Source organism: Hippoglossus stenolepis, chromosome 5, assembly GCF_022539355.2.
Source record: "Hippoglossus stenolepis isolate QCI-W04-F060 chromosome 5, HSTE1.2, whole genome shotgun sequence".
Taxonomy (NCBI): domain Eukaryota; kingdom Metazoa; phylum Chordata; class Actinopteri; order Pleuronectiformes; family Pleuronectidae; genus Hippoglossus; species Hippoglossus stenolepis.
This window is the reverse complement of record NC_061487.1, coordinates 14,288,448-14,310,763: the sequence shown is the minus strand read 5'-3', so window position 1 is coordinate 14,310,763 and position 22,316 is coordinate 14,288,448. Positions and strand designations below refer to the sequence as shown.

Below are 22,316 nucleotides of genomic sequence, written 5' to 3'. Positions count from 1 at the left end.
GATTCAAGATATGAGATAAATATGGACAGATTAAAGGGAAATTAGATGACGACGATAACTGTCAAGATTATCTGCAGTGTGTTTTAAATGTCAACTGAGCTTTGTAAACTTCACTGCTCACAAAATTAAAGGGAAATTTTGAAGTCAGGGGAAGCTCGTGTATTGAGGACTCCCTCTTCTGGACAGATGTGGTAACTGACTACAGTTTAATCTGCAGACAGATCATATAAAGGCCATTAGAATAGAAATGGTGATTAAAAGCTTCAACCACAGATGATCTTGGTCAGTAATGTGATTTTTATGGAGCTGTCAGTTGATTGATGATAATTTGATTTAGATTTCCCAATCAAGCCGATGCAGATGTTTCTTTGTTGCCTAAAGGTTCACAAGTCATAAGTGGTAGCTTTGAATTTGGTCCAGGTTTTGTCAGCAATAGAGAAAATGTTATCAGGAGATTAACAAATGATTTTATAAATTCTGATGATCACATTTCTTATAATTGTGCTGTTTAAGATTAAGAGAGATTTTACTGCCTCTGACACAAGCAACAGGACAATGATAAGGCAAATGTATTTATAAAGGCTGTTAGTAAGTTTGATATCAATTACTGTTTGGTTAGGAGCACCAGAACCTACGTGACTCTAATAATGAATGCATGACCTTTATGTGTATAAGAGTATTTTCACATCGCTATATTGGTCCTTTTACTTTAGTTAATTCAATCTAATATATTTAGTTGGACTTAGTTCAATTAATAATTGAATTTATGTTTAAAATGATTTAAATTAAATTAAGTTAGTTTAATTTGATCTATTTTGTTGAATTTTTGAATAATATTACAATATATATATATATAATACTGTATATTATAAAATATATATTTTGTATATTTTTTTGTTTCACATGTTTTGCATATGTAGGAAGAAGTTATATGGTTTTGTAAATTAGCGTAAATTGGTATTTCAATTCCAAAAAGCGATGGGACACCAGTACGTAAACACCACGTCCTAATACCAGGCTGCATATTCAGTGGCTAAACTCAGACAGTACATATTTTAAATTACATCTTTTGAATAATAAATGTTTATTTATTATCTAATTATTGTCTTCTATGGTTATTTATTTTACCTCCTTAATCTTAATCCTGATGTCCTTCACTGACCTCTGTTTGTTTGTTGACCTGTGCTCATATTGGATGTTGTTTGTGTGATCGTGAACGGGGATAAGCTGCAAATGAATTGTCCTCCTATTGGATCAGTAAAGTCATCTGAATCTGAAACATGCAGGAAGTAAACGTCTCCAGGAAATGAACATGAGCTATATAATGATCTGTTGAATAGAAAATCGTTCTGGTCGAACTGGTTCCTCCATCCCTGCGCCCACCTGTGCTCTGTTGTTGTGGTTTCTACATTGTAATACCACCCATGACCAGCAGAGGGAAGGAGTGTGAATGTTGTGACGTCTCATCATTCACATCCACCATCCGCCCATTAATAAGAAGAAGGTGTGTGTACCCTCAGAGCTGCTCACTTCCTCCCTCACAGCCCTGACCTCCCTGTGTGCGTGTGTGTGTACGTGTGTGTGTGTGTGGGTGCGTGTGTGTGTCTGTGTGTGTCTGTGTGTGTGTGTGTGTTGGTGCTCCTCGGCTCATCCGTCCACTCCGCTGCTGTAGTGTGTGTGTGTGTCTTCGGTGTGGAACATGCAGAAAAGAAGGAAGCCGGAGCCGATCCAACTCAACCCGATCCCGGATGGAAACACTATCAACGGCACCGGAGCCACGGAGTGAGTGACAGCGTTCATCTTCCACCCACACACTGATCGATCATCGATAGCGGATCGACGTCCGATTGATGCTGTTTGTGCTGCTAAGGCCAAACACAGCTGGCAGCAACATACAGACTGAACAGTGTGTGTGTGAACTTCTGTCTCACGTTTGTGTGTGTGTGTGTGTGTGTGCGTGTGTGTGTATACCAAGGTTTGCAATAGGGCTGCAACTGATGATTTTCATCTATTGAATAATTGATTATCCAATTATCATTGGATGTCAGAGCCAAGGGTGAAAATCTTCAAATATACAGCATAGACTAGAGAAGCAACAATTATATTATTGTGGATTTATTAGTTTATTCGATTTATTTCAATAAATCTAGTAATCACCTCTACCTATACGACAACAATCTCTGAAAAATAATGAAAGATATTCATAACCTCAAGTCAACATCTTCAAACAGTAAATTGTCCAAAACAAATATATTATAAAAATTGTTGGTGATTGATTTTCTTTCAATCAACTGAACAATAAAGAAATCCTTGTTTTCCGGCATTAACAGCAAAAGTTGTTTTTGTATGAGGTGAAGCAGAGAAATCCAGCAAATCCTCATATACAAACAGCTGAGACCAGTAAATTGTTGGCATTTTGTCTTATGTCAAATGACTGCAAACGGTTAATTTATTATCAGATTTTCTATCAATCAATTATTCATTTCAAGCACTAAAGATATTTGGCTGCTGAAATCATTATGACTGCACTCGATCTTACAGCTTCTCGAAGCCAAACCCTCATAAATGCACCTTGTTACAACATTAATGCTCCAACATGGTCCTCAGGTTGTCTCTCCATTGTGTCACTGCTGTGTGGGACGCTCCATCACTCTAACTGGACAGTGACTAGTCAGACATTGACCTCAGCAGGGAGGCAGCATGTAGAGGGGATGTTTCTATGTGTTGTAGAAGTTTTGTGTACTGGCCTGTTCCCACCACCCTTTGACCAAACACGGTAATGGAGACGTTAAACTGTTGGGACACGGTGCTCTAGTTGTCAGCTCACAGAGAAGAGCTCAGTCAGTCCAGCAACAAGCTGCACCAGATGAGATGAGCATTACATAACCTGTCATCCCCGTGATGGCTGCTTTTCTAATGTGTTGTAGAGGCGGAATACTTCATTGTTTCATCATCAGATCGAAGCCATTTTGTGTCATTTGCACTTAACTGTACAAAATCTAATAAATGTAAATCCATTTGTTACTTTCTACTGTTACAGATATTTCAAGTTCATTGGGCTGCAGCCAGGAAATATTTCGATTTCTCTTTTTAAGGACTGAAAACATTTTACTTATTATTTTGGACAAACACATTCACACATTTCATCAGAATCAGGGGATCAATGAATCCAAGAAAATGAATTGATTCATTCAGTGACAGAAATTAGTCGACACAAGCCGACTCACTTAGGTTTATGTGGACACGTGAAGTATCATACAAATACATATTAGCTAATGTGTAATAGTGTTGAACAATGGAATGGTGCCTTTGCCTTTGACATGAGTGCACATTGCTGCTGCTGCTGCTGTGTGTGTGTGCGTGTGTGTGTGTGTGCGTGTGTGTGTGTGTGTGTGTGTGTGTGTGTGTGTGTGTGTGTGTGTGTGTGTGTGTGTGCACCGTGGCATTCAGACTGACGTCCTGCTGACAGTAAAGTCATGCAGTCTGGTGTTGCTCAGTCCTCTTTACCATAAAAAGTCAGTTTTCTGTGGCTCCATACTTTAGGCTGTGAGGATAAAGTCCAGTGATGGTAGACGACCGGTCTGCCGCTCTTGTTCCCGTACATGGTATAAATCTAAACTTTAACACGCCCACATGAAAAAGCAAAAAAGGTAAAATGTGCTGTAGTTACAAAGCAGTTTCAAGTATTTGAAGTAAAATATAATTTGTCTTATAATGATCTTATTGTATGTTAGATGGTATCTTCATTGTCTAAATCCACAAACCAAATATCAATATATTGCAACATATATGCAGTGAGTGAGTGAGTGCGTGTGCATGTCCGTGTGTGTATGTGTATGTGTAATATATCATTTCAGCTTTAAAAGTCCTGTGTTTTTAAGAACTATATCTATGTCTGACCTTCAGTATAGACTACAACTATTGCAGCTTATTTAAGACCCAAATGAAAAATCAATCAGTCATATTTTATTCGTACAGTCCATATTCACAAATCAAAGTTTGCCTCAAAGGGCCTCTCATGATGCAACGTCCTCTGTTCTTAGCTCTCGACAAGAGTGAGAAAAAAGGGGGAAGTCGCAAGTGAGTGAATGTCGCAGGTCAGGTGTAACAGAGCACATCAACAAAATAACAGTATTTAAAACATTCATGAGAAAAGGCAGCGTCCAACATAAATGGAGAGGTAATATAAATGATATTAATGTCGGCTGCATTGAGGTGATGAAAGGGTATCTGAACCTATTGGACCAATACATGGTAATCTCCTTGTGCCCAGTGTCAGAGTCTGAGAGGTCATCATCACAGAAATATCTAGTGTTTCTTCATTTCTGTTTTGGACTTTAAGGAGCCTGAAGTGGAAGAATGCATTTGTTTCTGGAGCGCAAGGATCTTTGTCAAGCCTTTTCAGGTTTAGGAAGGAGATGAATCATTGCTGTGCTGGTGTCTGTGGGCTCAAAGATGCAGTTTGTATATCTGCTGAATCACTGACCACAGCATTCCACTAGTATTGACTTGCCAGCATCATGGCCAGTATCAATAATACAATATTTTGTGAACAGCTCTCATTCACGGTGGGTGCTCTCCTACAGTTTTCCTCTGCAAAACAATTGTATATATCGTGATATTCTGTATAAAGATGTATATATAAACCCAAAATTTAAATTTGGTATACAAAATCAATATTATAGCTTAATCTAACAAAAAAAACTACAAGTTGTTTTGAATGCAGGGCAGAGAAACAGCTCATGTTTCAAAACAGGCACTTAGAAATGAACTGGACCAGCACACAGGAGGTTGCATAATGTGTGTGGATGAGCTCAGTGCGATGGACGAGCCTCCTACTGAAACCAGTCCACTCCACACTGCCGAGGAGGATTTGCCAGTCCAGTCCGCCAAATGCTTCCTCAGTGGGAAATGGCTGGAAGCCTCAGGAGAACAGTTGAGTGGCCCACATAATGTCATGTGACACTATGAGAGGACATCTGCGGACAAATAAAAACAACAAGTTCTGGAGAGACTTGTTCAAGCCATTTGCTACTACTACTACTAATAATCATAACAATGTAGATTTCTATAGTGACTTTCAAGGGACCCAAGGACACTTTACATATTTAGGGGGAAAGGACATATTTAAGGTAAAAAGACACCTGGACAAATATCTTGGATAACATCCTACTATCACATACATCCAGACTGAAGTATCTCTGTCTCTAATCTGTAGGGAATTAAATAATCTAACCATCAGAGTTTATTATTTAAAAAGTATTGTTATAATTTCTTTGTATAGGCTGTAGAGGCTTAATACAAATCCACGAATAAAGAAACCACAGCTTGTGATGCTGAGTTTTCAAACTAAAAATAAATCATGCTTTCCTTGTGAAACATAAAACTATGCTATTTATGTGCATTTTGTCAGATTTTCTCATCTCAGATTTTATAAGGGGAGAAGCAAGAATGATACAGCAATCTTTTTTCCTTGGGCCCCTAATGACTGATGCTCAGCACCAGAAGAAAAGCTCATTCTGCCACGCTCCTGTCTTCTGATACTAAATCCATCCTTCATGATCCATATTGTTAGGTCTGGTGGTACAGCAGAGGTCTTAACTGCAGCCTCTCAAGCTGATCTAGTTTCATTTATTTAGATTCAATCTTAAAAGGTGTCACAGAATTTTAGTTTTATGTAACTATAATTTGCTTTTCTTGGGCAAAAATTGTTGGAAAAAGCTTTTATAGTGTAAGAAATATTGATTTTGATAAATGTAACTTATAACACGTAGCAGTGATGTCACCTTCTTTCTCGCGCTCAATGGCGAAGATGCAGAAATATTTCATCGCTTGTATTTAACTTCTGCTCGTTGTGTGGATGAAGGCAGAAAGGGCCAGTGCTGCACCCTGCTCTTTTCCTCTTACACCTAAAGGATGGAGGTGTGTGTGTGTGTGGTTTGCAGTGTGCAGCAGCCGTACAGTCCCTCCCACACATAGTGTGGAGTGTGTTTCAGGCCCCGCTCCTCTCCTCAGCATCTCCATCCTCCTCCACCTCCAGCTCTTCAGTCGACAAAACGCCCACGCCACCCACAGCCAACTCAAACTCAGCACCTTGTCTCCATGGATATGCAGGCCTGTTGTCAGGAACACAACCACTTAACCCTCTCTTTGCTGTGTGCTGGAGCCGCAGAGAGGCGAGCGTACTATGCTCTGCTGCCATGGCTACTCTCTGCTGAGTCGTGACAAAAAGAAGAAAAGGAAAAAAAAACTCCTTATTATCACCAGATGATTGTTATACAATTTAATCCAAACATGGAAGCATAGCAAGTGGCTGCAGATGACTGACCTTACATAAGATTAGTGTTCTGTCTGAATAAGAACACATGTGCAGACACGATGTGCTCAAATCATGCACACTTATGTTTGATTCATTAGTCATTTTCAGGATGAAATATTTTGTAATGTGATGCTTATTTGGGGGCATTTTTGATTATTTTAAAGGTTCAGTGTGTAGAATTCAGTGACATCTAGTGGTGAAGTTGCATGTTGCAGCTAAATACCCCTCACCTCACCCTCTCCTGCCAAACATGAATGAGAACCTGTGGCAGTCTTCAGTTGTCATAAAAACTCAAAAGGTGTTTATTTTTACCAGCCTGGACGACTGTCAATAACATGGCAGCTTCCGCAGAGAGGACCCGCTCCCTAGGTAAATATAAAGTATCTAAATATAAAGGGCTCATTCTAGGGTAAAGAAAACAACAATTCATACAATTTAGATGAAACACACTAGTGAAAACATCATTATTTTATATTCAATTTCCCTTTCACCTAAACCTTACATACTGAACCTTTCACAATGCACAAAAATCTGTATCTTTTAAACAGCAAAAAACTAACAAAAAGTTTCCCAATCTAATCAGTTAAAATAACCTAACCACTCATTATATCCTCACAAACTTCATGATAAACACTGACTTTGCTGCAGTGCGTCGTGTTTTTGATACAAAGGGGGAGGAGGAGAAGGAGGAGGAGGAGGAGAGGTCAAAGAGCGGCAGGTGAGCAGAGTATACGCTACAATTGAGTAGTCAAGGAAATCCATCTCCATGACAACAGTGCCAGGAGAGCAGCGTCAGTGCTCAGAGGAAGTGTGAGCTCCCTCGCACTGGGATCTGGCTGAGAACGAACGCTGAAACACTCCCTGCGACACGGCTCTGTCGTCCAGCTGTGGTTTCGGTTGTTGCCAGCAGCATGTGCAGCAGTAGCTGACACACACTCAGCTCAGTGTTCCCTCTGAGGAAGCACTATAACATGTACATAGACACACCGTGGGTTACTGCACGTCTCCTGAGGGAACAGACACAGAGCACCTGCAGAAACGCTTTGTGAATGAACTCAAGCACCTTTCATTTAGGAAAGAACACAAGTGACTCATCCCTCTCCCTGGCTTCTCTTTATCTCTTTGTAAGAACAAACTTGGAGGCTCTGCAGAAGAAACTCGAGGAGCTTGAGTTGGACGAGCAGCAGCGGAAACGCCTGGAGGCCTTTCTGACACAGAAGCAGAAGGTGGGAGAGCTGAAGGACGATGACTTCGAGAAGATCTGTGAGCTGGGTGCAGGCAACGGAGGAGTCGTCTTCAAGGTCTCACACCGACCCTCCGGTCTGATAATGGCGAGGAAGGTACGCTGTGGCCCTGATGGTTGGTCATAGGTTTTGGTTCAGTGAAAACTCCGGGAGCGTTTTTTGCTTTCAGAAAGAAGTAGAGATGTGTACTGTGGTATTACATAACTACATATGGAGTTTGTTTTCCCTCCCAGCATGTTGGACAGACATCGTGTTTTATAGAAATCACTGTTCTACGAGCACAGTATGGAATACAGGTGTGAAATGGGCTGTTTAGCCTCTCTTTTTTCGAGAGCAAGTTATTTCAGTTTGAGGGCAGGACTTATTGATTTGTTTTTTGGGAGTTTTGACAGACACGGTGCATAAAACAATGCAAGCACAGATTTTTTTTTAAATCCAAGAGCTGAAGGAGCGCACGAAATCTGAGTACATTTGAGTGCGAGCGCCGACCACGCTCTTGAATAAAAACAGAGGGAAAAAAACCTTACGGTGACAAGTGTGTCCAAAAATACAAGCACTACAGTCTCTTAAGTGCAATTTAAGTTCACATATTAAAACATTTTCCTTCTAGCTGATCCACCTGGAGATCAAACCAGCCATCAGGAACCAGATCATCAGGGAGCTGCAGGTGCTGCACGAGTGTAACTCCCCCTACATCGTGGGCTTCTATGGAGCTTTCTACAGTGATGGAGAGATCAGCATCTGCATGGAGAACATGGTACAGCTCTATGATTAATATTAATATGGCTGCCAGTACCTGTTTCTTCAACATGGGCACTGAAAGAGAGTAATTAGACTTTACATTTTTAATGATTAGAGGCTGAGGATCCATATCCATATTTTTCTCTCTTGTTGGTTGTAGGACGGCGGCTCCTTGGACCAGTCGCTGAAGAAAGCAGGAAATATACCAGAGCAGATCCTCGGCAAAGTCAGCATCGCTGTGAGCAGCTTCTTATACCTCCTCCTCTCTAGTGTTGTGCTCTGGTTGTCACATTACAGCTATTTTTGTGTTGTTCTGGATATAAAACTGGGATCATAATGATGCATATGTAGCCCTTTGCCAACGAATCTATGTATTTACTCTGCTGATATGCAATATTTGTCTTTCCAGGTCATTAAAGGCCTTGCCTACCTGAGGGAGAAACACAAGATCATGCACAGAGGTCAGTCAGTAATGTACTGAAATATGTTGGAAATAAAATACGGTTTGGCCCCTTTTACATCACCTTTAAACACTGTAAACACAATACTGAAGGGACGGAAACCTGGCTTGTGTGTAAAAGCATATATTTAAAAGTTAAGTTAATCTGAAGCTTTGGCAGGATGAGTTAGTCGAGTGGATTTCCTCCAAAGTTACAGCCCCTTTCTCCACCAAAATCCATGTTGTGCTTCCCTGTGGAGCTGCAGTGCGAGGACAATAAAAGAGGCCATTTTGTACTAACAAGGCTGTAACTTTGGAAGATATCCTTTGGATTTATCTACGGCAAACTGCTGATGACTCATACAAGCTTCAGATTTTTTTTTTTGCCCAGAACAGATTGGATGTTGTTTGCCATCAGTTACATTGAAAGCACACTAGGGGACGATATTTTAATGGTCAGTGTAAGCAGGAGAAATAATTACAGTGGGCATAGTCCTGAACATTGTTTTTTCTTCTAAGTTACTTGAGGCAAAGTGTGCAGTGTCACTTCATAGTCATTCCCTGTTTCAGGTCCATGGACAAGCTGTTGGACGCTGCCTGTTGCTCCCTGCTGAACACTTACCCACTGTGTTCTCCTAAATGCTGCATGTGCCTCTTTCAGATGTCAAGCCTTCCAACATCCTGGTGAATTCCCGCGGTGAGATCAAGCTGTGTGACTTTGGAGTGAGCGGACAGCTCATAGACTCCATGGCCAACTCCTTTGTGGGCACTCGCTCTTACATGTCTGTGAGTTTACACGGACGCACTCATCTTTCCCTGCTGTATTCAGGCACACGTTAGCTTTTGAGGATTTTTGGACACAGACCTGATCAACTGGTCTTTCTTAAAACAAAGGCTCCATGTCGAGGTTATTTCTCCTTTCATGTTACAAGTGGGTAAAGTGGATATAAGCTCTGCGATTATATAAATTATGTGATATGCCATGTGGCGCCTTAGATTTATTTATCTTCTGTGTCAAAGTACTAACCAGCTTTTTTGATTCTGTGATTTATTTCTCTACGACTCTACGGTGGGACTTGACCCAAGGAAGAACTCATTAAATTATGTCAGATTCCGGATTTTTTTTCCACTTACTTAAACATTGTGAGGGTGTTTTTCTATATTTCTCTTTATTTGTAATAATAAATAAAGTAGTTTGGAGGACTGATATTTTTGAGTGTTCACAATTTGTAGCTCCGAGTAAAATCCAGATTTGTGGTTGGACCTTACTATTTATATATTTTATCCATAAAATATGAATTGCAGTACTAATTATATTCCCGTTTGTGTGCAGCCTGAGCGTTTACAGGGCACCCACTACTCTGTTCAGTCGGACATCTGGAGTATGGGTCTGTCCCTGGTGGAAATGGCCATCGGACGCTTCCCCATCCCACCACCTGATGCTAGAGAACTGGAGCAGATTTTTGGCCTCCTGATGGAAGGAGAGCCAGCCTCCGGCGAGTCCTCACCAAAGCCACAGCCTCCTGGGAGACCAGGCAGCTGTAAGTCTGATGTAACACTGGGGGAAACTATCAATAAATGAAAGAAAATTATTTGATGACCTTGAGTAACGTGAAGTGCAGTCAACACATTCAATTCTTTTTTTCTCCGGTGCAGCATACGGACCTGAGAGCAGGCCACCGATGGCTATATTTGAGCTGCTTGATTATATAGTCAATGAGGTGAGTGTTTCTCACTACATCACCACATCTTGACTTGATTAACTTGCCTGTATGTGGTGCTAATTATGTGCTGCATCCTTCGCCTGCAGTTTGTTATTGCCATATTTTACATATTCAGTGCTGATCATTTACTCTACAATTTTCAGCCTCCACCAAAGCTACCTGGGATATTCAGCTCTGAATTTCAGGACTTTGTGAACAAATGGTAAGAAGAAGTGTTTCACTGCTATCAAACACCAGTGGATCGTCTACATATAAAACGTCTTGCCATCTGGTGGTGAGAAAATGCATTACATTTACAGGTTTATCATCTTTCCATTTCAGTTTGATCAAAAACCCTTCAGAGAGGGCCGACATCAAACAGTTGACGGTGAGTGTGCATTAACATTCTAATGACTTGTTTTCTACTCTTTGACAAGCTGACACTTTAACACTCCCTCCTCCAGGTGCATCCCTTTATCAAGCAGTCAGAGGCAGAGCAGGTGGACTTCGCCGGCTGGTTGTGCAGCACCATCGGACTCAACCAGCCTGTGACTCCCACCCACGGCACTGCAATGTGATCAGCTCCGCCATTTTCCAAAGTCCTCTATTGACTGGATTTGTATTATGGGTAAATTGTATGTTTATATTGAGTATTCAATTGGTTTAAGTTGTGTGATCAATAGTTCTATATTACGTGTACAAACCTACATGCCAAGTGAAATTAACTAATGTGGGCAATATGGCAGGCCTGCCTGAAAAGCCATCTTTTTATCAAATATTTAACTATAAACGCTGCTCAACCGTTGTGCTTGATATTCCTCTTTGCCTCAATGTCCTTTCAGCACCAACAGATTCAAATCTTTTGTGTTAAGTGTTGTGAAATAAAATTTTGAACGACATGACTCAAATTTGAAATCCTTGTTTTATTATCACAATATTATCATTCTTTCCAGGCATCTTCTTGGGTTTCAGCATCTTGGCCTTGATCTAAAGGAAGAAACAATGTTTTAGTTACATCGATGACATCTAAGATTTTTGCTTCCACCTTGAACTGATGCACTTCTTACCGAAGGGTCGTGCTTGAGGATGGCATTACGTCTTGCTGTCTTGGCGTAAGGGTTCAGTTTGAGCATTATCCTCAAGTTCTTCAGAGGATTCTTCTTCAGAACTCTGCGGTTGATCTTCTTGCTGTAATGACAATAAAACCAATTCTTAACTGTGACCTACTAAACAACAAAGTTTGTAATTAGCCCAGAGTCGCTCAGAACTTCTTTTGTTATCAGGGTTCAGAAACACGGACCTGAAGTAGTAACTCATCATGTTGGACCAGCCATGAAACATTTAAAACTTATAAACTGAGTAGTGCTTACTTGGGTGCACAAAGTGCTTTCTGGATCTCCTCACTCTTAAGAATCCTGCTTAGGTCTGTGTTGGTCATCTTGTGCATTGGGAGGCTGAAAGAAGGGACATTGACAGCATGTTAATGTATGGAAACAACATATTAAGGAAATGGACCAGTCTTAAGTTAACAGAACTCAGACCTTCTATAATATCACAGAGATTCAAAAACACGGACCATGAAGTGGAAGCTCATCACTGAAATATGTTAAACACCAGTTTGATTTGTGCCACAGGGTGAAAACACTACTTCAACACTCACTTGTAGCCCAGTTTAAGGGTGGCGGGTTTACGCCAGGTGCCATACAGCTCATCCAGCTTGCGGAAAGCGCTCTCAGTCCAGATGCAGAAGCGTCCAACGTGACCACCAGGGGCGAGCCTCAGGAGGTTCAGTTTGTTCACGTTCTGCAGAGTGATGCCTGCAGATTACAGCACAAGCAATGATTTAACACTGAGGCTGATGGGGCTTCATCTTGAATCTTTTCTTAAGAGTTTCACGTTTATCCATTTAAAGCTATAGTTAATGCCAATTGACATGATTGAAATGACAGTTCAGTTAAAACACAAATGATTAGTTCTATAATTTAAACTTTGTTTGAAGGACAGCAGTGTGATGACATCTAAGATTTTTGCTTCCATCTTGAACCGATGCACTTCTTACCGAAGGGTCGTGCTTGAGGATGGCATTACGTCTTGCTGTCTTGGCGTAAGGGTTCAGTTTGAGCATTATCCTCAAGTTCTTCAGAGGATTCTTCTTCAGAACTCTGCGGTTGATCTTCTTGCTGTAATGACAATAAAACCAATTCTTAACTGTGACCTACTAAACAACAAAGTTTGTAATTAGCCCAGAGCGTCGCTCAGAACTTCTTTTGTTATCAGGGTTCAGAAACACGGACCTGAAGTAGTAACTCATCATGTTGGACCAGCCATGAAACATTTAAAACTTATAAACTGAGTAGTGCTTACTTGGGTCTGGATCTCCTCACTCTTAAGAATCCTGCTTAGGTCTGTGTTGGTCATCTTGTGCATTGGGAGGCTGAAAGAAGGGACATTGACAGCATGTTAATGTATGGAAACAACAACAGGAAATGGACCAGTCTTAAGTTAACAGAACTCAGACCTTCTTTAATATCACAGAGATTAAAAAACACGGACCATGAAGTGGAAGCTCATCACTGCAATATGTTTAACACCAGTTTGATTTGTGCCACAGGGTGAAAACACTACTTCAACACTCACTTGTAGCCGAGTTTAAGGGTGGCGGGTTTACGCCAGGTGCCATACAGCTCATCCAGCTTGCGGAAAGCGCTCAGTCCAGATGCAGAAGCGCCCAACGTGACCACCAGGGGCGAGCCTCAGGAGGTTCAGTTTGTTCACGTTCTGCAGAGTGATGCCTGCAGATTACAGCACAAGCAATGATTTAACACTGAGGCTGATGGGGCATCATGTTGAATCTTTTCTCAGATGAGTTTCATGTTTATCCATTTAAAGCTATAGTTAATGATGCCAATTGACATGATTGCAAGGACAGTTCAGTTAACACACAACTGATTAGTTCCATAATGTAAACATCGTTTGAAGGACAGCAGTGTGATGACATCTAAGATTTTTGCTTCCACCTTGAACTGATGCACTTCTTACCGAAGGGTCGTGCTTGAGGATGGCATTACGTCTTGCTGTCTTGGCGTAAGGGTTCAGTTTGAGCATTATCCTCAAGTTCTTCAGAGGATTCTTCTTCAGAACTCTGCGGTTGATCTTCTTGCTGTAATGACAATAAAAAACAATTCTTAACTATGACCTACTAAACGACAAAGTTTGTAATTAGCCCAGAGTCGCTCAGAACTTCTTTTGTTATCAGGGTTCAGAAACACGGACCTGAAGTAGTAACTCATCATGTTGGACCAGCCATGAAAAATTTAAAACTTATAAACTGAGTAGTGCTTACTTGGGTCTGGATCTCCTCACTCTTAAGAATCCTGCTTAGGTCTGTGTTGGTCATCTTGTGCATTGGGAGGCTGAAAGAAGGGACATTGACAGCATGTTAATGTGTGGAAACAACATATTAAGGAAATGGACCAGTCTTAAGTTAACAGAACTCAGACCTTCTATAATATCACAGAGATTCAAAAACACGGACCATGAAGTGGAAGCTCATCACTGAAATATGTTCAAAACCAGTTTGATTTGTGCCACAGGGTGAAAACACTACTTCAACACTCACTTGTAGCCCAGTTTAAGGGTGGCGGGTTTACGCCAGGTGCCATACAGCTCATCCAGCTTGCGGAAAGCGCTCTCAGTCCAGATGCAGAAGCGTCCAACGTGACCACCAGGGGCGAGCCTCAGGAGGTTCAGTTTGTTCACGTTCTGCAGAGTGATGCCTGCAGATTACAGCACAAGCAATGATTTAACACTGAGGCTGATGGGGCTTCATATTGAATCTTTTCTTAAGAGTTTCACGTTTATCCATTTAAAGCTATAGTTAGTGATGCCAATTGAAATGATTGAAATGACAGTTCAGTTAACACAAAATTGAATAATTCTATAATTTAAACTTGGACCACTACATAAATACAGCAGTATATTTTGTGTTTGAAGACAGTACAGTGCCACTGGCTATACCACTAACAAGCATCTCTCATTTCATATCAGTGAATATCAAACATACTGTTCCTGTGATAAGTCAATATTCAAAAAAGACATAAAAGCCAAGTGATTATAAATTGTTTAAGCAAAACTTAATGCAGAGAATATTGACAATAATCAGATACAAAAGTCAATCACACCTGGGATATTTCTGAAGGCTTTGGTGACACCAGCATCTTGGTTGTAGATGATGCACGGCCCTTTGCGTTGGATCCTTCGACGGTTCCTCATCTTACCCTTACCGGCACGCATGCGCTGAGAGGAGTAGACCTAAAACAGTACATGTACAATGTTATTTCCTGTTTGAGAAAAAGACTATATAGTCCCTATATTGATCATACAATATGTTAATGATCACAAATCATTAACGCTAAAACTTTGAGTATAGTAAGTACATTTTTTCCCCAATTCTAGACATGGTTTGGGTACAAAAACAATTATAAATCTGACTTATCACCCTTCTGAAGATCACACAATAGTTGAAACCTTAAATCCTTTCACTTATGATCCAAGTAAAATTACCTTCTTGATATCATTCCAGGCTTTAAGCTTCTTCAGCAGGAGCACAGCCTCCTTGGTCTTCTTGTAGCCCTCAACCACCAGTGGGACCTCTGGGATTTCCTCAATGCGATGTCCTAACAGACAAGAAAAATCAATATCAACTAAAGATGCACACACACATATCGGTTGTAATTTTCAGATACAGGTTTTACCAGCGCTTGCTCAGAATTTAAGGCACATCAATACCAAGTGACAGCTTAAAGACAGCAGGCTACCGTCACTGTTCACTGGATCAGACGCAAATTACACCATCATGGCAAGTTAAGCGTTTATATCTACCCAAAATATATTTGCAGCATTATTTCTATGGCTCTCTATGCACTACTTTGGCGAATCTACAAAAAACGTTTACTGGATGTTACCTTTGGACATCACAAGTGCAGGAAGAGCAGAAGCTGCCAGGGCAGAGCAGATGGCATAACGCTTCTGGGTTGTGTTGATCCTGCGGTGCCAGCGACGCCAAGTCTTAGTGGGGGCAAACATGCGACCTCCACGACACATCTTAACCATAGTCAAGGAGGTTTGACAACTGCCGGAGTTTAATATGTCATTAATGTACATTATAAGTACATTCATAAGTATTGAATACCTGCTCAGACTCAATGTTCGTCAGCCATCTGTGCCAGCATATGACAGTAGGCATCTGTCACTGATCACAGAGTAAGTCGCAAATTACACCATCATAGCAAGTCTAACAATTTCGTCTCAAGTGGCACATTCAGTGATACCAAAGAGAGTTAAAACAGCAATGGTTCTATTGTGGCCAAAAGGATACATTTCCAAAAGCACCCTGGCCAGATCGGTGAGTACCACCACCTCTCACACGGGGGATACGGGCCACAGCTCTTCCTGTACCCCAGGACTCGGCGCTGGTCTGGTGACCTGTAATACACAATTACACATCTAAATCACTAACACATTTTATCCAAGAACACCAACAAGCTACTCATTGTCAAAAACAAGTTGGTCCAACATGCCAGGTCAGTGTAATGCAGTGAAATACTCACCGTATTGAATCTTTTCTTAAGAGTTTCATGTTTATCCATTTAAAGCTATAGTTAATGATGCCAATTGGTATGATTGAAATGACAGTTCAGTTAACACACAACTGATTAATTCTATAATTTAAACTTTGTTTGAAGGACAACAGTGTGATGACATCTAAGATTTTTGCTTCCATCTTGAACCGATGCACTTCTTACCGAAGGGTCGTGCTTGAGGATGGCATTACGTCTTGCTGTCTTGGCGTAAGGGTTCAGTTTGAGCATTATCCTCAAGTTCTTCAGAGGATTCTTCTTCAGAACTCTGCGGTTGATCTTCTTGCTGTAATGACAATAAAACCAATTCTTAACTGTGACCTACTAAACGACAAAGTTTGTAATTAGCCCAGAGCGTCGCTCAGAACTTCTTTTGTTATCAGGGTTCAGAAACACGGACCTGAAGTAGTAAATCATCATGTTGGACCAGCCATGAAACATTTAAAACTTATAAACTGAGTAGTGCTTACTTGGGTCTGGATCTCCTCACTCTTAAGAATCCTGCTTAGGTCTGTGTTGGTCATCTTGTGCATTGGGAGGCTGAAAGAAGGGACATTGACAGCATGTTAATGTGTGGAAACAACATATTAACAGGAAATGGACCAGTCTTAAGTTAACAGAACTCAGACCTTCTTTAATATCACAGAGATTCAAAAACACGGACCATGAAGTGGAAGCTCATCACTGAAATATGTTCAAAACCAGTTTGATTTGTGCCACAGGGTGAAAACACTACTTCAACACTCACTTGTAGCCCAGTTTAAGGGTGGCGGGTTTACGCCAGGTGCCATACAGCTCATCCAGCTTGCGGAAAGCGCTCTCAGTCCAGATGCAGAAGCGCCCAACGTGACCACCAGGGGCGAGCCTCAGGAGGTTCAGTTTGTTCACGATCTGCAGAGTGATGCCTGCAGATTACAGCACAAGCAATGATTTAACACAGAGGCTGATGGGGCTTCATCTTGAATCTTTTCTCACATGAGTTTCACGTTTATCCATTTAAAGCTAGTTAGTGATGTCAATTGACATGATTGAAATGACAGTTCAGTTGACACACAACTGATTAATTCTATAATTTAGACTTTGTTTGAAGGACAGCAGTGCCACTGGCTATTCCACCGACATGCATCATTCTCATATCAGTGAATATCAGAGACAAGATTGTTCCTGTAATAAGTCATTAGAAAAAGAGATAAAAGCCAAGTGATTATATATTGTTTAAGCAAAACTAAATGCAAAGAATATTGAGACAATGCTCAGTCTTAACAGTCAATCACACCTGGGATATTTCTGAAGGCTTTGGTGACACCAGCGTCTTGGTTGTAGATGATGCACGTCACTTTGCGTTGGATCCTTGGACGGTTCCTCATCTTACACTTACCAGTAAGACGAATGCTGCTTGACTTGATGAACATACCTGTACATTGGTGTGTTGTGCAAATGCCTTGGTCTGCAGTGTGATGGCATATTTTACTTATTCAGTGCTGATTATACATTTACTCTACAATTTTCAGCCTCCACCAAAGCTACCTGGGATTTTCAACTCTGAATTTCAGGACTTTGTGAACAAATGGTAAGTGTTTCACTGCTATCAAACACCAGTGGATTGTTCACATTAAACGTATCGCCATCTGGTGGTGAGAAAATGCATTACATTTACAGGTTTATCATCGTAACATTTCAGTTTGATCAAAAACCCTTCAGAGAGGGCCGACATCAAACAGTTGACGGTGAGTGTGCATTAACATTCTGATGATTTGTTTTCTACTCTTTGACAAGCTGACACTGTTTAACACTCCCTCCTCCAGGTGCATCCCTTTATCAAGCAGTCAGAGGCAGAGCAGGTGGACTTCGTCGGCTGGTTGTGCAGCACCATCGGACTCCATCAGCCTGCGACTCCCACCCACGGCACTGCAATGTGATCAGCTCCGCCATTTTCCAAGTTCCTCTATTGACTGGATTTGTATTATGGGTAAATTGTATGTTTATATTGAGTATTCAATTGGTTTAAAAAGGTGTGATCAATAGTTCGATATTACTTGTATAAACCTACATGCCTAGTGAAATTATCTGTATGGAACACTTACATGGGCAATATGGCAGGCCTGCCTGAAAAGCCATCTTTTTTTCAAATATTTAACTATAAACGCTGCTCAACCTTTGTGCTTGATATTCCTCTTTGCCTCAATGTCCTTTCAGCACCAACAGATTCAAATCTTTTGTGTTAAGTGTTGTGAAATAAAATTTTGAATGACTCATAAATTTGAAATCCTTGTTTTATTATCACTGAACTCAAGTCTGTTTAGTATAAATTTATGCCTTGACTTTTTTAGGTGCTCCCTTCCTGCCAGGCTTCTTCTTGGGTTTCAGCATCTTGGCCTTGATCTAAAGGAAGAAACAATGTTTTAGTTACATCGATGACATCTAAGATTTTTGCTTCCACCTTGAACTGATGCACTTCTTACCGAAGGGTCGTGCTTGAGGATGGCATTACGTCTTGCTGTCTTGGCGTAAGGGTTCAGTTTGAGCATTATCCTCAAGTTCTTCAGAGGATTCTTCTTCAGAACTCTGCGGTTGATCTTCTTGCTGTAATGACAATAAAACCAATTCTTAACTGTGACCTACTAAACAACAAAGTTTGTAATTAGCCCAGAGCGTCGCTCAGAACTTCTTTTGTTATCAGGGTTCAGAAACACGGACCTGAAGTAGTAACTCATCATGTTGGACCAGCCATGAAACATTTAAAACTTATAAACTGAGTAGTGCTTACTTGGGTGCACAAAGTGCTTTCTGGATCTCCTCACTCTTAAGAATCCTGCTTAGGTCTGTGTTGGTCATCTTGTGCATTGGGAGGCTGAAAGAAGGGACATTGACAGCATGTTAATGTATGGAAACAACATATTAAGGAAATGGACCAGTCTTAAGTTAACAGAACTCAGACCTTCTATAATATCACAGAGATTCAAAAACACGGACCATGAAGTGGAAGCTCATCACTGAAATATGTTCAAAACCAGTTTGATTTGTGCCACAGGGTGAAAACACTACTTCAACACTCACTTGTAGCCCAGTTTAAGGGTGGCGGGTTTACGCCAGGTGCCATACAGCTCATCCAGCTTGCGGAAAGCGCTCTCAGTCCAGATGCAGAAGCGTCCAACGTGACCACCAGGGGCGAGCCTCAGGAGGTTCAGTTTGTTCACGTTCTGCAGAGTGATGCCTGCAGATTACAGCACAAGCAATGATTTAACACTGAGGCTGATGGGGCTTCATCTTGAATCTTTTCTTAAGAGTTTCATGTTTTTTCCCCATTTAAAGCTATAGTTAATGATGCCAATTGACATGATTGAAATGACAGTTCAGTTAACACAAAATTGACTAATTCTATAATTTAAACTTGGACCACTACATAAATACAGCAGTATATTTTGTGTTTGAAGACAGTACAGTGCCACTGGCTATACCACTAACAAGCATCACTCTCATTTCATATCAGTGAATATCAAACATACTGTTCCTGTGATAAGTCAATACTCAAAAAAGACATAAAAGCCAAGTGATTATAAATTGTTTAAGCAAACCTTAATGCAAAGAATATTGACAATAATCAGATACAAAAGTCAATCACACCTGGGATATTTCTGAAGGCTTTGGTGACACCAGCATCTTGGTTGTAGATGATGCACGGCCCTTTGCGTTGGATCCTTCGACGGTTCCTCATCTTACCCTTACCGGCACGCATGCGCTGAGAGGAGTAGACCTAAAACAGTACATGTACAACGTTATTTCCTGTTTGAGAAAAAGACTATATAGTCCCTATATTGATCATACAATATGTTAATGATCACAAATCATTAAAGCTAAAACTTTGAGTATAGTAAGTACATTTTTCCACAATTCTAGACATGGTTTGGGTACAAAAACAATTATAAATCTGACTTATCACCCTTCTGAAGATCACACAATAGTTGAAACCTTAAATCCTTTCACTTATGATCCAAGTAAAATTACCTTCTTGATATCATTCCAGGCTTTAAGCTTCTTCAGCAGGAGCACAGCCTCCTTGGTCTTCTTGTAGCCCTCAACTTTGTCTTCAACCACCAGTGGGACCTCTGGGATTTCCTCAATGCGATGTCCTAACAGACAAAAGAAAAATCAATATCAACTAAAGATGCACACATATATCGGTTGTAATTTTCAGATACAGGTTTTACCAGCGCTTGCTCAGAATTTAAGGCACATCAATACCAAGTGACAGCTTAAAGACAGCAGGCTACCGTCACTGTTCACTGGATCAGACGCAAATTACACCATCATGGCAAGTTAAGCGTTTATATCTACCCAAAAAATATTTGCAGCAATATTTTTATGGCTCTATGCACTACTTTGGCAAATCTACAAAAAACGTTTACTTGATGTTACCTTTGGACATCACAAGTGCAGGAAGAGCAGAAGCTGCCAGGGCAGAGCAGATGGCATAACGCTTCTGGGTTGTGTTGATCCTGCGGTGCCAGCGACGCCAAGTCTTAGTGGGGGCAAACATGCGACCTCCACGACACATCTTAACCATAGTCAAGGAGGTTTGACAACTGCCGGAGTTTAATAAGTCATTAATGTACATTATAAGTACATTCATAAGTATTGAATACCTGCTCAGACTCAATGTTCGTCAGCCATCTGTGCCAGCATATGACAGTAGGCATCTGTCACTGATCACAGAGTAAGTCGCAAATTACACCATCATAGCAAGTCTAACAATTTCGTCTCAAGTGGCACATTCAGTGATACCAAAGAGAGTTAAAACAGCAATGGTTCTATTGTGGCCAAAAGGATACATTTCCAAAAGCACCCTGGCCAGATCGGTGAGTACCACCACCTCTCACACGGGGGATACGGGCCACAGCTCTTCCTGTACCCCAGGACTCTGCGCTGGTCTGGTGACCTGTAATACACAATTACACATCTAAATCACTAACACATTTTATCCAAGAACACCAACAAGCTACTCATTGTCAAAAACAAGTTGGTCCAACATGCCAGGTCAGTGTAATGAAGTGAAATACTCACCGGCCAGTTCACTGACGGCATAAGGCTGGCGGCTGTTTTTGCGCATGTTGGTGTGAACAAAGTTCACAACATCAGGGCGAATTGGAGCCTTGAACACGGCAGGCATGACAACATTTTTGCCGGAAGATTCTCCTTTCTCGGTATACACCGATATCAGGGGTCGGGCACAGGCCTAGGAAGCAGAACGGAAACGAGTGTTAAACTTCAGACAGCTACATGATTGCCCCCCTGGGATCAATAAAGTATTTCTGATTCTGATGAATTTACGGTGAACACAGTAATATCATGTTGCGATTGATCTTAATGAATGAGGTATTGCAGAAAACGTATTGTGGTTGCAGGCCATCAGGACAGATAGCACGTGAAAACGAATTTATCTACAAAACACGGGTTTAAAAAGTCATTATGCTGTTATATTAAACCCCCTTCCTACCTTACGTTAACAAATATGGCCACATGTTACAAGTCAGGCTCATTGATGCCACGTATTACTACAAATGGCCGGAGAATGAGGTTTCCTTAGCTTAGCGCAAGTATGCTAATGTGACATAGCAAGGTAATCTTAACATAAACCTTTTCATTGTTAATAACAGTGACTGCTTAGGGCACGAAGAGACAAGCACCAGACACCGGTTAGTTTACTTAAATAGAAACACAGCCGCAGTGAACATGTGTGGTAACTTCTGGCTGCTTGTGCTCGCGCTGCCACTGAAGCCACACGTGTAACTGCGAAACTGAAGCGACTCATCCAAAATGGCTCCTCGTGTTAGCTTAGCTAGCCGGGAGCTTTCTACGTTCACTGCTCAATTAAATCTGAACTTAAGCCTAAACAAGGACAGACCGTGCGGCCATTTTCGCTGAGCACAAACACCGACATGACACATACGTATAGTGAAGTAGGTTGAAGGCAAAATGAGCCTAATTCTCACCATTTTCGTTAGATAGTTTTCGGCTCGCCGGGGAACACACTCCTCTTGCTATGGCGGCCACAGTGAAAAGGAAGTGGGTGAAGCTCCTTGAATGCTTTATGCCTCCGCCTCGGAGCATACTACTTCCGTCAAGCGCGTTATCGCGACTATACTTTTCTTGACCCTAGAGAAAGACAAGTGATACAACTCAAATCAGTGCATAAAATAATAAAGATGCCATTTATTATTATTCAAGCGCTCA

The 22,316-nt window shown here is 41.1% G+C and overlaps 4 protein-coding genes, 14 non-coding genes and 1 pseudogene across 19 annotated transcripts; 1 reads left to right on the top strand and 18 right to left on the bottom strand.

Annotated features, from left to right (window-relative positions):
• The first annotated feature begins 1,465 nt into the window (after positions 1–1,465).
• map2k1 (mitogen-activated protein kinase kinase 1) lies at positions 1,466–11,345 on the top strand. The gene is made up of 11 exons (XM_035156664.2): positions 1,466–1,782; positions 7,449–7,659; positions 8,174–8,320; positions 8,465–8,542; positions 8,714–8,765; positions 9,405–9,529; positions 10,077–10,284; positions 10,400–10,464; positions 10,611–10,669; positions 10,789–10,834; positions 10,911–11,345. Exons 1-11 carry the CDS (start codon positions 1,700–1,702, stop codon positions 11,022–11,024), a joined length of 1,188 nt encoding a protein of 395 aa, XP_035012555.1. The 5' UTR covers positions 1,466–1,699; the 3' UTR covers positions 11,025–11,345.
• Positions 11,218–12,483, bottom strand: LOC118109444 (60S ribosomal protein L4-like). Its single transcript, XM_035156556.2, has 5 exons — positions 12,435–12,483; positions 12,107–12,263; positions 11,817–11,900; positions 11,514–11,634; positions 11,218–11,433 (listed from the first exon to the last, which is right to left on the bottom strand). Exons 1-5 carry the CDS (start codon positions 12,481–12,483, stop codon positions 11,350–11,352), a joined length of 495 nt encoding a protein of 164 aa, XP_035012447.1. The 3' UTR covers positions 11,218–11,349.
• On the bottom strand, positions 11,704–11,771 carry LOC118110329. Its single transcript, XR_004696949.1, has one exon. It is a non-coding gene; the product is annotated as a small nucleolar RNA SNORD18 (small nucleolar RNA).
• Positions 11,978–12,048, bottom strand: LOC118110323. The gene has a single exon (XR_004696943.1). It is a non-coding gene; the product is annotated as a small nucleolar RNA SNORD18 (small nucleolar RNA).
• On the bottom strand, positions 12,122–13,511 carry LOC118109443 (annotated as a pseudogene).
• LOC118110328 lies at positions 12,698–12,765 on the bottom strand. The gene has a single exon (XR_004696948.1). It is a non-coding gene; the product is annotated as a small nucleolar RNA SNORD18 (small nucleolar RNA).
• On the bottom strand, positions 12,955–13,025 carry LOC118110330. Its single transcript, XR_004696950.1, has one exon. It is a non-coding gene; the product is annotated as a small nucleolar RNA SNORD18 (small nucleolar RNA).
• Positions 13,097–22,209, bottom strand: LOC118109513 (60S ribosomal protein L4-B). Of its 2 annotated transcripts, none has more exons than XM_047339835.1 (10): positions 22,076–22,209; positions 21,147–21,318; positions 15,824–15,930; positions 15,411–15,549; positions 15,010–15,122; positions 14,628–14,757; positions 14,066–14,222; positions 13,790–13,859; positions 13,486–13,606; positions 13,097–13,238 (listed from the first exon to the last, which is right to left on the bottom strand). In XM_047339835.1, exons 1-9 carry the CDS (start codon positions 22,076–22,078, stop codon positions 13,511–13,513), a joined length of 987 nt encoding a protein of 328 aa, XP_047195791.1. In that variant the 5' UTR covers positions 22,079–22,209; the 3' UTR covers positions 13,097–13,238; positions 13,486–13,510. The 2 variants fall into 2 exon arrangements, with proteins under 2 accessions (XP_047195791.1, XP_035012558.1); XM_035156667.2 differs by lacking the exons at positions 13,097–13,238; positions 13,486–13,606; positions 13,790–13,859; ... (3 more) ...; positions 15,411–15,549; positions 15,824–15,930 and adding exons at positions 18,341–18,467; positions 18,548–18,668; positions 18,853–18,936; ... (3 more) ...; positions 20,502–20,640; positions 20,915–21,021.
• On the bottom strand, positions 13,677–13,744 carry LOC118110327. Its single transcript, XR_004696947.1, has one exon. It is a non-coding gene; the product is annotated as a small nucleolar RNA SNORD18 (small nucleolar RNA).
• LOC118110322 lies at positions 13,937–14,007 on the bottom strand. The gene has a single exon (XR_004696942.1). It is a non-coding gene; the product is annotated as a small nucleolar RNA SNORD18 (small nucleolar RNA).
• Positions 15,208–15,307, bottom strand: LOC118110337. Its single transcript, XR_004696956.1, has one exon. It is a non-coding gene; the product is annotated as a small nucleolar RNA SNORD16 (small nucleolar RNA).
• Positions 15,639–15,736, bottom strand: LOC118110334. The gene has a single exon (XR_004696954.1). It is a non-coding gene; the product is annotated as a small nucleolar RNA SNORD16 (small nucleolar RNA).
• On the bottom strand, positions 16,221–17,518 carry LOC118109514 (60S ribosomal protein L4-B-like). Its single transcript, XM_035156668.2, has 4 exons — positions 17,362–17,518; positions 16,834–16,990; positions 16,556–16,625; positions 16,221–16,371 (listed from the first exon to the last, which is right to left on the bottom strand). Exons 1-4 carry the CDS (start codon positions 17,495–17,497, stop codon positions 16,276–16,278), a joined length of 459 nt encoding a protein of 152 aa, XP_035012559.2. The 5' UTR covers positions 17,498–17,518; the 3' UTR covers positions 16,221–16,275.
• LOC118110331 lies at positions 16,443–16,510 on the bottom strand. The gene has a single exon (XR_004696951.2). It is a non-coding gene; the product is annotated as a small nucleolar RNA SNORD18 (small nucleolar RNA).
• On the bottom strand, positions 16,705–16,775 carry LOC118110325. Its single transcript, XR_004696945.1, has one exon. It is a non-coding gene; the product is annotated as a small nucleolar RNA SNORD18 (small nucleolar RNA).
• LOC118110326 lies at positions 18,740–18,807 on the bottom strand. Its single transcript, XR_004696946.1, has one exon. It is a non-coding gene; the product is annotated as a small nucleolar RNA SNORD18 (small nucleolar RNA).
• LOC118110324 lies at positions 19,014–19,084 on the bottom strand. The gene has a single exon (XR_004696944.2). It is a non-coding gene; the product is annotated as a small nucleolar RNA SNORD18 (small nucleolar RNA).
• LOC118110335 lies at positions 20,301–20,400 on the bottom strand. The gene has a single exon (XR_004696955.1). It is a non-coding gene; the product is annotated as a small nucleolar RNA SNORD16 (small nucleolar RNA).
• On the bottom strand, positions 20,730–20,827 carry LOC118110333. Its single transcript, XR_004696953.1, has one exon. It is a non-coding gene; the product is annotated as a small nucleolar RNA SNORD16 (small nucleolar RNA).
• Positions 22,210–22,316: the final 107 nt, after the last annotated feature.